This window comes from Cryptomeria japonica, chromosome 9 (assembly GCF_030272615.1).
Source record: "Cryptomeria japonica chromosome 9, Sugi_1.0, whole genome shotgun sequence".
NCBI classification, from domain to species: domain Eukaryota; kingdom Viridiplantae; phylum Streptophyta; class Pinopsida; order Cupressales; family Cupressaceae; genus Cryptomeria; species Cryptomeria japonica.
The window spans coordinates 625,235,411-625,248,206 of NC_081413.1; the positions used below are offsets into that span (position 1 = coordinate 625,235,411).

General features: G+C 34.0%; 1 protein-coding gene across 1 annotated transcript; it reads right to left on the bottom strand.

The window, feature by feature from the left end:
- Nucleotides 1–1,568: 1,568 nt before the first annotated feature.
- LOC131063674 (uncharacterized) lies at nt 1,569–9,279 on the bottom strand. The gene is made up of 4 exons (XM_057997566.2): nt 9,151–9,279; nt 8,806–9,043; nt 2,192–2,322; nt 1,569–2,042 (listed from the first exon to the last, which is right to left on the bottom strand). Exons 1-4 carry the CDS (start codon nt 9,277–9,279, stop codon nt 1,569–1,571), a joined length of 972 nt encoding a protein of 323 aa, XP_057853549.2.
- Nucleotides 9,280–12,796: the final 3,517 nt, after the last annotated feature.

Consider the following 12,796-nt stretch of genomic DNA (forward strand, 5'->3'; position numbering starts at 1 on the left):
TCTGTTTTGCCAACCTGTGAGATTTGAACCCATGGTCTTGCCAAATCCAAAACATCAACTTAGGAAGTAGTCATTTGGGCGCTGACTAATAGTCTTCCTGGCGGTATTAATAGTCTTCAATGGTTTTCCTCGCTATAAAAGTTTGAGTTTTTTTATTTTTTTTATTAGTATTTTAATTTTATCTCGACTGGCATTTGTGCTGAATCAATATCTTATTATTATGTAGTCTCAATTATTATATTTACAATGACTTCAAACTGATGTGATAGTCAACCCCTCTTCATTTTTATGGGGCTTTTCAATTCTAACATTAAGTAAAAATAAGTTTTCTCTTAGATATGACCATAAACCTCATATAGATATTAGTATTGTTTTATCCAATAGATATTACGGCCCTCAACAACTATTACGGACTGTAGAAGTTAAGAATCTTTAAATTATTTTTCTTTTAATGTTGTTAGTTTTCTACTTCAATGTAGGCCACCTTCTGATTCTCCCTTCTTACAAGCTTACTTAAGAATTGTTAGAATAATCTTTTTGAAACATGGATCTCTCCTAAATGTGATAGGCTTCCTTTGGCTCACAAGTTGTTTCTAATTTATGAATTGTAAGCAAACTGCAAAGACAATTCAAGGCATGACATTAAATTAAATTAGTTATAGATAGAAGAGAACTTCTGAAGGCATTTGAATGGCTATATATGCATATGAATGAGAATTATGTGTTCTACTACTATATATTAATGAAAAAAAATCATATTAATATTATAGTCATATATTGAATTGGTATTAATGAACTCTATAGTAGTAATCATAATAAGATAAAACTTATTTTTTATTATAAATATATGATTGTTATTTCTATTATTGATTTTAAACAAAGTTATTGGATAAATATGATTATAAACAAAACTATGAATCCAACCATTGTCATTCCACTATTACCAGTACTTAATGGTTGAGTATCTAAGAAACATTTGTGCTAATATTATAATTACTAGTAAGTGCAATTGTCTTCAATGATCATGAAATTGATAATTATAATAAAAGGTTTATTGCCAAGATGGGTCATCTATTTTAAGGGATGAAGTAATGCTTTTTATTACATTAGCAGGGAGATGACCCTAAACTAGAGACAAGGATTACAACAATACATCACCAAGCAGCCACTAGAAGCCAAAAAAAAATCCTAGTCCCCCATCGAAAGTAATAAAAAACCCTCATAGCCCTATAGTTGTTTCTACATATTCTAACAAGCTTCCAACCTTTAAACAGAAAAATCCTACTATACCTATTAAGAGTAGTCCTAAAACTAACAATTTTGTTGTTCATATCATCCATAAACCTAGAAATAAAAGTCTTAGCATGACCATACAACATAAAGTTTATCAAAATGGGTTCACAGACCCTAATAATCCACCATAAGTAGAACATAAACAAAAAGAAAAAGGAAGGAGCCAAAAAAAAATATCTACTCTTTTTTGAGTAGGTTCCAATCCCTTTTGAGTCTTCTCAGATTTTGATCCCATGCGTCATTCTAGTTTGTGTCCCCTCCCTCGTCCAACTCCATCACTCCTCCTTGGCCACTTTCTTTTTATTTTTCTTAATTATTCCATATCCTGAAATAGTTACTAGAACAACACTCTTCATGATACCATCCATAATGCAACAAAGAGAGTTTACTGCATCACGCAATAGTTGGATTTTTCTTTCCTGCTCTTCATTTTTTTGTTCCAGGGTTGACAGTTTCTCTCTCGTATCATGCAACATCCCTTCCATCTTACTGTTCTCATCATGCATAGACAACATAGGAGAACACGACACCATATTTTCATCTTCAGAGATGTTGGGGTGGATAGGGCTTTTGATCGAGGACTCTGGTTCATTTTCAGTGTTTCTACTTTCATCCTCCTCTTCCTCTTCTGCATCCATTTCCTCCATTTCATTATTAGGGTTTACTTCAGGTTCATCTTCTTCCACTTGGAACTCCTCATCTTTCGAGTTATCCTTCAAGTCATCTTCCTCCTCCAAGTCATGGATTTCCTACATATTAGCCTTGACCAAGTTTTCCTCTTCCTTATTTAAATCTCTTCTTTCTTTCGCATGCAAATGGGATGACCTTCTCTCACCCAAACTACTCTCAATGTTTCCCTGCTCTGTCATTTTTTCCCCTTCATAATCAGAATTGTCACCTCCAGGTCTATGGTAATGCCTTTCCCCTCTGACTCTTTATTGGTTTTCTTTGTTTTCTCTGCCATGCGTTTAGGGGTATCTAGCTTTTTCTTGTCAGGATTAACATCAAGCAGGGCCAATTCAAGGGAGTCTTTTTAAAGAAAATCAGTAGAATTCTTGAGAATGGTCATAATAGAGAAAGACGGTTGGGAGAATTTTGAGTTTTACGGGCAAAGAGCAACAACTTGGTGGATTTAAAAGGAGCCTTCTTAGAGAAACCAACACTATTAGACACAAATACAAGACAGTTAACGGAAGGAGAGTTTTCCACAACAAACTTGTACAAAAGATATTTAGACCCTAGTGGAGTTGGGGCTTAGCCCAATTTTAAATAAATATTTAAAGAGAGGAGAACAGTTAAAAAGACATTAATTTTCTCGTGGTGCCTAACGTGATTGAACATAGGGAAATGATACCCATGCACAGTAGGGTATCTACCCTCTAAGGTAAAATATATCATGACATGGTAACTAACAATAGGAGGGGCTTTGGGTAAAGCAGAGCGGTCATAACCATTATGGAGCGGCAATGGTTTCTCGCCATTTTCAAAGAACCACTTTAAGAAAACTTTATAATCTCCTGAGCTTTTCCTTTCAACTCTTTCCCCTTCATTTTATAATCCTATCACCTTCGTAATGTACTCCGAAGTCACAGTAAATGAAATTTTGTCGACCGTGACCATGCCATTATGCCAAGAGTTGCAGAATCTAGCAGAGAGATCCTTGTTATAACCTTTTAATGCCAAGCAAAAGGGAGAGAAGCCAACCACTTGGAAAAGCTCCCAGATTTCCTTATTGTGGAGAAACCTCAAACAATTATGAGGTGTAGTGTGCTTGAGAGGGCCACCCATGTTGAGAATAGGATGAACAAAGCACAACAAAACTTTGTGAATGTGATTGGAAAAGCAACTACATTTTTGCACTTTCAAGCTTCTTCTTGAAGAATTACTTTTAATATTGTTTATTTTAACTATACTCGAATTAAATTTCTTACAAGTGTAACACTAAATGCAATCATTTCTTGTAAAGGTAGCACAAAAATCTAAGGCTTTCCCTATCTACATAATGAAGACAATATCTCCCTGAATCCATATGCCATCTCCATCCCTCGCTTTCACATCCGCAATGAGAAATTTCTGATCGAGGGCACAATCCACCTCAACTATATAGCTAGAGAGAGAACCAATAGAGACAACATCATGTAGGGGCCCACTTTTCTTTTAAAAATTTGAAAAAGGATGATCATTTTGGAATAATTCAAAACATTGACCAAAAAGAACCCAAAAAATAGAAACACCAAATTATCTGCTTGCATTCTATCATTCCTGCACAAGGATTTCTTTAAGCTCTATGGAGCTATTTTCAAAATTAAAAACCTGCCATTCTTTATTTCCAACACTTTGATTAGCATTAAGGTTCACCATCCTATTTCCCTCCTTGTAGACATGTTGTAACTTAATACTATCAAAAGATGACAAGATGATTTTGCACTTGTTAACCACACCCCTGACTTCCCATGACGGAGAGATAGCATTGTTAAGCCAGTCCATGATTAATTTAGAGTCACGTTCGAGGATAACATTCTTCCTCAAGATAATTTGTAATATTAGGAGACCCATCCAAGTCATCGAGGCTTCATTATTTTCATTATTGGCAGTCCCAAGGTTGGAACCATATCCCACAAGAATTTTACCATTATGGTCTCTTATTAAGCATCTTGCCCTTGAAACCCTAGGGTTACCTTTAGAACATCCATCAAAGTTACCTTTAATCCATCTTGGTTAAGGAGTTTTCCAAGAAGAGTTCTTTCTCAGTATTATTTTTTTCAAGTTAAGTTCCTAAATATTGTGACGAATCCCTAGACTTGTCTTAGCCGAAGGTCCAAGAGGGAGGGATAAATTTTGGAAGAAGCTGAGGGTTGAGCATAAACATTTTCTTTAACTTGGTGGGTTATGATAGTTCCTTTTTCTTCTCATTTCATTCTCTAAAGATCCTATTGTTTTGTTCCTTCAAGAATTTCCATGCCAAGAATGGGGGAGTTTGATACCAAATACTTTTTGCCACCCAGTGCAACTAAGGAGATTAATGCCAAGCTTCTATAAAGTATTTCATATTTCTAGGTTGAGTCCAACTAGTTCTCAACTTGATTAGAATCTCTTCCCAAATTTGTTGGGCATAAACGTAATGAAGGAATATGTGTTCAATACTTTTCATTTCCTTTTGGCAAAGCTCGCATCTATTAGCAAGAAATAATCCTCGTCTATTCAAATTATCAATCATGAGGATCCTTCCATGGGTTGTATCCTACCAAAAATAATTGATTTTTGGGATGAGACCCTTGATCCAAATATATTTCCAATTGAAGTCTTTAGTGGTGTCTTCTTCCAAATTTTGGTAAGATGATTTTATCTTGAAATTGCCTGAGGCATTACATTTCCAAATCCAGTCATCTTCCACCAAAGGGAGAGTAAAGAGAGCAATTGGGCAGAAGAGTAGAGAGTTTAGAAGCCTCGTGAAAAAGTTGATTTTCATTGGTAGGATGAACATTCAACCAAGAGGAAACCATTCAATTCAAATCTTTCTAAGAAGCACAATCCGATTTCCAAATTATGTAGTCGTGTACATTATTTCCATAGTGTCTTCTTAAGAATTGCTTGATATTCTTGAATTGTGGGATATGATCTAGGGGCAAATTGTGCAACCAAGGGTCCTTCCAAAAGTTAGTATTTATACCATTTCCTATGAATATCTTGCCACTTCTTTTGATGTCATTTCTGGTTCTAGCCACATAATTATAAATAGTAGAACGAACAGGGACATCCGTTCAATCCTTTTTTGCTTAAGCTAATTTCCGACCAATTTTGGTGATGAGGGCTTTGTTAAAGGACTTTATCTTTCTTATACCCAACCCTCTACACTTCAATCATTTATAAATGTTTTTCCAAGAAACCAAGGAAAGTCTACCTCTTTATTTAGTGCTAGCCCCTAGAAACCTTTTTTGAATTCTCTCTATCTTATCAGCAACAAAGCCTGACATTTTGAATACAGAGAGGTAGTAGATTGATATATTTTTCAAATAGGACTTGACAAGTTATAATTTTCATGCCATGCAAGGAGCTTTCCTTTCCAGCCAACCAATTTATTTTGGAACCTTTCAAGCATGCCACTCCAAAACTTTAGATAAGGGTGTTTGGAGATGAGGGGGAGCCCAAGATATGAATCTAGGAGGGTAGTAGCTTAACAACCATGGATAGAGGAGATTTTAGCTTGAAGTCTAGATTTGACATTCATAAAGAAGAGTTTACTTTTGACAAAGTTTATATATTGTCCTGAAATTTAAGCATAGTTGTCTCAGGTTATTTTCCACTATTTTTCCTTCGGGACAAAAGCTTCTCCAAAAATTATAGTGTCTTTCACAATATGTTGGTCAGTAATGGGGTTCTGGGTGGAGGCCGCCTTGGATCCTTTGAGGGAGCCCTCTATTCTGAGTTTTTCTATATTTCTTCCCAACACTTCAGCAACAATACTAAATAGATAGGGGAGAGGAGATCACCCTATCTTAGACCTTTTTCATAGGAAAAGTATCCCTTAGGACATCCACTTACGACTTCAATAATCTCTGGGATAACATCCCAAATATTGTTCCTGTCCTGACCGCCACCCTATTTCATGGGATTGTTTAGACTTAGAGATTCAATGAATAAGGCAACCATATGATCCATATACTCTCAAGAGTTTACTTATTCTATTCATAGTTCTATGCTTCAAAGTAGATTGGTGGAAGAAGTTAGTGTTCTTGTCCCCCTCCTTAAGCCATTGTAATCTTTACTTCAATTTCTAAAACACTTTTTCTTTTATATTAAGTATGAGCAATTGGTTTGTCAAGTCCATTTATTGTTTAAACTCTTCCTCCTAATCAGTTCTCTCTTCCATTTTAGTTTGAATCACACTCTGACCATTTATGATGTTCTTTTTTTGGTCAAAGATTTTACCAAATAAGTATTGGTTCCATCCTTTAAGTTTCTCTTTTCGGATTTTGAGAGTTTGAGCAATTTTAAACAAGGGGGTGGCCAAAATAGGAGTATTCCACCATTTCTTAACCAATGTACTAAAGTCCTTGTGTTGGGCCCACATCATCTCATACTTCAAATCATTAAATTTACGGTTCCCAAGCTCATTCAACCTTAAAAGAGTATCATTATGATCAGACCTTGATCAAAGAGAGAACTAGAGATAGAAGGAATCAAGGTAGTTCCAATTGGAAGAGATCAGCACTCTATCTAACCTGACCTAAATCAACTAATCCCCAAACCTTCTGGTTATCCAAGTGGATTTAGATCCAATTAGAGGGATATCCAATAACCCAGAAAAGGATATAAACTCAACTAGCTCAGACATGATATATGAGAAATCCTCAATCTCACCAACTTTAAAAGAGTTCAGATAGCTATCTTTGTGAGTCCCATCTCACCATGGTTTTTAGCTATTTGGGTTTTCCACGTATAAACATTTGTGTCAAGTGGTGAATGCTTTTGTGGTTGTGATCTTATATGTTAATTAGATTAATTTAAGATAACGCATGATATCTAGAAGCATTGTAAGATGGATGTGTGAGTTTTGATTAAGCATTGTTGATGATTCATAAAGTTTGAAGTTGTTTACTATTAAGTTATTATAATAGTCAAACCGGTTGATGTCTAGTATTCCTATGAATATTGATCTTGACTGAAATAAGTTTACTTTGTGTGATTGAATTTGAGTTTGGGAGCTTTGTATCAATTTTTCAATATACTGATTCACCCCCCCCTCCACCTCCCCTCTCAGTATTCTACCGGATACTTATTCTTTCATCATACCATCAATTGGTATCACCCTAACTAATGATCAGAAAAAAGAACAACAAAAAAATCACAAGAAGATATTTATAGCGGTGATGAACATGTCAAGATTGCTAAAGAAAATAGTTTAAGAGGAAAGTTGGATGAGATGAGAATGTGTGATGGTGAGAATATACAATTATGAACTCTGTTTTGCCAACCTGTGAGATTTGAACCCACGGTCTTGCTAAATCCAAAACATCAACTTAAGAAGTAGTCATTTGGGCGTTGACTAATAGTCTTCCTAGTTGTCTTAATAGTCTTCAATGGGTTTCCTCACTATAAAAGTTTAATTTTTTTATTTTTTATATTAGTATTTTAATTTTATCTTAGTTGGCATTTGTGCTGAATCAATATCTTATTATTATGTAGTCTCAATTACTATATTTACATTGACTTCAAACTGATGTGATAGTCAACCCCTCTTCAATGTAGCTCACCTTCTGATTCTTCGTTGCTTACAAGCTTACTTAAGAATTGTTAGAATAATTAGCAGATAATCTTATTGAAACATGGATCTCTCCTCATTATGATAGGCTTCCTTTGGCTCACAAGTTGTTTCTAATTTATGAATTGTAAGCAACCTACAAAGCCAATTCAAGGCATGAAATTAAATTAGTTATAAATATAGAAAAGAACTTTTGAAGGCATTTGAATGACTACGTATGCATATGAATGAGAATTATGGCTTCTACTCATATATATTAATGACAAAAAAATCATATTAATATTATAGTCATTTATTGAATTGGTATTAATGAATTGTATAGTAATCATATTAAGATAAAACTTATTTTTTATTATAAATATATGATTGTTATTTCTATTATTTATTTTAAACAAAGTTAATGGATAAATATGATTATAAACAAAACTAATTATCCAACCATTGTCATTCCACTATTACCCCCTACTTAATGGTTGAGTATCTAAGAAACATTTGTGCTAATATTATAATTACTAGTAGGTGCAATTGTCTTCAATGATTAGAGTTTCTCACCATAACAATTAAGTCCATGAAATAGATAATTATAGTAAAAGGTTTATTGCCAAGATGGGTCATCTATATTAAGGGATGAAGTAATGTTTTTTATTAGATTAGCAGGGAGATGACCCTGAACTAGAGACAAGGATGCAGCCACCAGAAGCCAGAAGAAAAAACCTAGTCCCCCATCAAAAGTAATCAAAAACCCTCATAACCCTATAGTTGTTTCTACATATTCTAACAAGATTCCAACCTTTAAATAGAAAAATCCCAGTAAATCTATAGTCCTAAAACTAACAATTTTGGTATTCATATCATCCATAAACTTAAAAATAAAAGTCTTAGTATGACCATAAAATATAAAGTTTATCAAAATGAGTTCGCAGACCCCGATAATTCACCATGAGTAGAACATAAACAAAAAGCAAAAGGAAGTAGATGAAAAAAAAATATCTACTCTTTCTTGAGCAGGTTCCAATCCCTTTTGAGTCTTCCCATATTTTTATCCCAAGTGTTGTTCTGGTGCATTTCCCCTTCGTTGTCCAACTCCTTCACTCCTGCTTGGCCACTTTCTTTTTATGATATCATCCATAATGCAACAAAGAGAGTTAACTACATCACACAGTAGTTGGATTTTTCTGTCCTTCTCTTCATTTTTTTTGTTCCAGGCTTGAGAGTTTCTCTCATATCACATAATTTCCCTTCCATCTTACAGCTCTCATCATGCATAGATGACATAGGCGAACACGGCACCATATCTTCATCTTCAGAGATGTTGGGGCGGACATGGGTTTTGATCGAGGACTCTGGTTCACTTTCAGTGTTGCTACTTTGATCCTCCCCTTCCTCTTCTTCATCTATTTCCTCCATTTCATTATTAGGTTTAACTTCAGGTTCTTCTTCTTCCACCTGGAAGTCCTCATCTTTCGAGTTATCCTTCGAGTCATCTTCCTGCTACAAGTCATAGATTTCCTACAGATTATCCTTGGCCAGGCTTTCCACTTGCTTATTTAAATCTCTTCTTCCTTTCGCCTGCAGATGGGCTGACCTTCTCTCACCCAAACTGGTCTCAAGTTTCCTTGTTCTGTCAGTTTTTCCCCTTCATCATCAGAATTATGCACCTCCAGCTCTATAGTAATGCTTTTCCCCTCCGACTGTTTATTGTTTTTCTTGGGATTTCCCGGCATGCGTTTAGGGGTATCAAGATTTCTTTTGTCAGGATTGACACCAAGCAGGGCCAGTTCAAGCGAGTGTTTTTAAAGAACATCAGTAGAATTCTGGGGAATGATCGTAATAAAGAAAGACGGGCTGTGAGAATTATGAGCTTTATGGGAAGAGAGAAGCTTATCCACGTAGGACACTAATAAAAGTTCTGCAAAAACATCATGGCTGTACTAAGGAGCAGAAAGGTGACAGGACGAATCTGTCACCAGAGGGTCTTCTGGAAAAGCAACACAATCACATGGCCCAAGGGTTTGGGAAGCCCATAAGCTCCCCCTAACCCCATTCATAACAAGTCGCAACGCACAAATAGAATAGTTAATGGGAAGCAGGAAGCAAACGGCCGTTAGAGGGAAAGTACCATAAAACTGTAAGCAGGAAAGACTAGGGATGAAGTAATGTTAACATATTCTTTTAAGCAAATTCTGGTAACCATTAATTGAATAGTTTAAAAACGTCAATTAGTTTGATTTGTGAATAATTTTGAAAATCAATGAGGTAATATTATTTTAGTTGAATTTATCACTTTTTATTAGATAAATTGTTATGTGTCTAAAATTAATGTTGTCCTTACATTCTATTCATTGTATATTCAATAATAGATTTGGTAACATTGTAAATGACAATATTAATCATGAATGATAATGTTATTTCTTATAATAAACAGATTATTTTGGAGTCATAAGAATATTGTTTATAACTCTTGACACCTTTATGAATATTGTGGAACCTCAATATTATAGGGGAGATACAAAATTTTGATTTGAGCGAAACTAGGCTAGATGTAGAATCAAGTCATAGCATAAAAAGCAAACTTCTTGTGTGTGCGCAATGATGTGCATCCACCAGTGTACTTGAGTTGCCTCCACTTTTCTTGGAACATTCATGTGCAAGCATCATTCGCTAGTGCATGTTTGATCACATTACATCCTTGCATGTCAAGCTATATTAATAGATTATATGTTTAATAAAAAAAAAAATTGTTGGGTGTTGTGTCATGTCCATTTGGGCATGACAAATGAATTTATGGGTATAATTATTTTTACAATTACAATTATGGTTATGGTTACAATGAAGGTTATACTTGCAATTATGATTAGTGTTAGAATTGAGGTTATACGGTTAGGGTTGCAGATTAAAATTTTGATTACATTTACAATATAAGAGCTAGGGTTAGAAATAGGGTTAGTGTTAAAATTAGCATTATGTTTACAATTGGAGCTACGGTTAGGATGAAGGATAGTAAGCATTTGATTAACGTAGTGATGGAGCTTAGGGTTAGAAATAGAGTTAGCATTAGGATTAGCTATAGAGTTAGAAGTAAATTTAGAGTTAGAATTAAAATCACTGTTATAATTATTTTGGCATAAATTTGATTTAAATACTATAAATATATAATAATAATGTCTATGAGTAATTTAACTATTATAGGTAGAATTAAGATCACCACTATAAATATTATTATTATTATTAAATCAAAATAAAATTAGATTTATCATGATGATTACAGTTGCAAGTGGGATAGAATGAGTGTAATTATAGGGTTAAAATTATTTTTGCAATTACAATTAGGGTTATGGTTACAATGAAGGTTATGATTGCAATTATGATGAAGTGTTAGAATTGAGGCTATATGTAGGGTTAGGGTTGGGCTAGATAAAAATTTGGATTACATTTACAATATAAGAGTTAGCATTAGAAATAGAGTTAGTGTTACGATAAGAACTTGATTACAATTAGGGTACAATTAGAATTAGGGTTGGGATGAAAGTTATTTAGCATTTGATTAAGATAATGATGGAGCTTAGGGTTAGAAATAGAGTTATTATTAGGACTAGCTATCTAGTTAGAAGTAAATTTAGAGATACAAGTACAATTCAATAAATTTAGTATTAAGGTTATAATTACACTTGGAATTAGGGTTAGGGTTAGGGTTATGATAGAGTTAGGATAAGTCTTATAATCAAACCTATTGTTAGGGTAAGAATTATGTTTATAAATAGGATTAGTGTTATAATTAGCGTTATGATTGCAATTAGGGTACAAAGGTTATTTAGCATTTATTAAGGTAATGATGGGTTAGAAATAGAGGTAGTGTTAGGATTAGCTGTAGAGTTAGAAATAAATTAAGAGATACAACTACAATTAAGTAAATTTAGTAAGGGTTATAATTACACTTGAAATTATGATTAATAGGGTTATAGATATAGTTAGGGTAAGTCTTATAATAAAAAGTATGGTTAGGGTTAGAATTGTGTTTAATTTTAGGATTAGAATTAGGATAAGATTAAAGTTTAGGGTTAGAAGGTAAGAATTGTCTTGGAGGGAAAATCATGCCACGGATGAAAAATTTAATAGGCATGTCAAGATAAGAAATGTTGAAACACAAAAAAAGGGTTCTAAGGGAAAAGTGGATCTGTAGTGGAGGCATGTCAAACGAAAACAAGAAATTCTAACATTTGTATTTAGATTTTTTATATTTTAGACTCAATTATTTACGTCAAACAAAATATTATCATTAATAAATGCAATTTTTTAAGATTATGTAATTTTGTACCCTACAATATATCATTGAAAGTATACATTGCTATTGGTGTAGCCCTTGCACCACATTTTGCTGCAAATGTTAGTTTTTTATTTTTTAAAGGTCGGCTACTCTTGGCCCAATAACATGTAGTGTTTAAGGACTATAAAAGGAAGTTAAGATTTACCAAAAAATAAAAAATAAAATAGTACTTCATCACGGATTTGAAGAATAAAAATCATTAATTAGTTGGAAGCTAGGGGTGGAACGAAATGGAAGAAATGAAGCCAGAATCCATCGTAGCAGTTGAAGGAGACAGAAATCAGTGTGGTATATCTAAGCTGCCTCAAGATTTGAAGGAATTGATATTTTCAAAGCTTCCATTGGAATCAATCTATAGCTCTCGCATAATCTTTAAAGAATGGAATTCTATTTTGTCTTCAGACAATTTTTGATCTTCACTACCAATTCAATATCCATGGCTTCTCATCTGCAATGAGGAAAAGGATACAAATTGGCGTTGTATGACATATTGCTTTTCTGCACAAAAATGGAGGAATTTGTCTCTCTTTTCTTCCAAAACCTAAGGGAGGCAACACTAGATTTTTACGAAGAGTAGGGTTGGGGTTACTGCAATTTCAAGAAATGTTGATTTCGCAATTATTTGTTTGCAATCCTCTTATGAGATCTTATGCAAAGATAGAAATAGATGCCACCCACAAGTTTATGCATATTGTGCAGCGAGGAAAAAAAGAACCCTATTTAGTAGTCTGCTCAAATTTTGAAAAATTTTCCTTCCAGATCTACCACTATTTTAAAGATTCATGGAATATAAAGTTTCAATTTGTAGGGGAAACGCAGTATTCACATATTTACTGTAATGAAATGGTTGTGTGCAATGACACTATTTTTTGGAGGGAACCATGGGAACATAGGGTTATCGTAGGTTTCAAAATCCA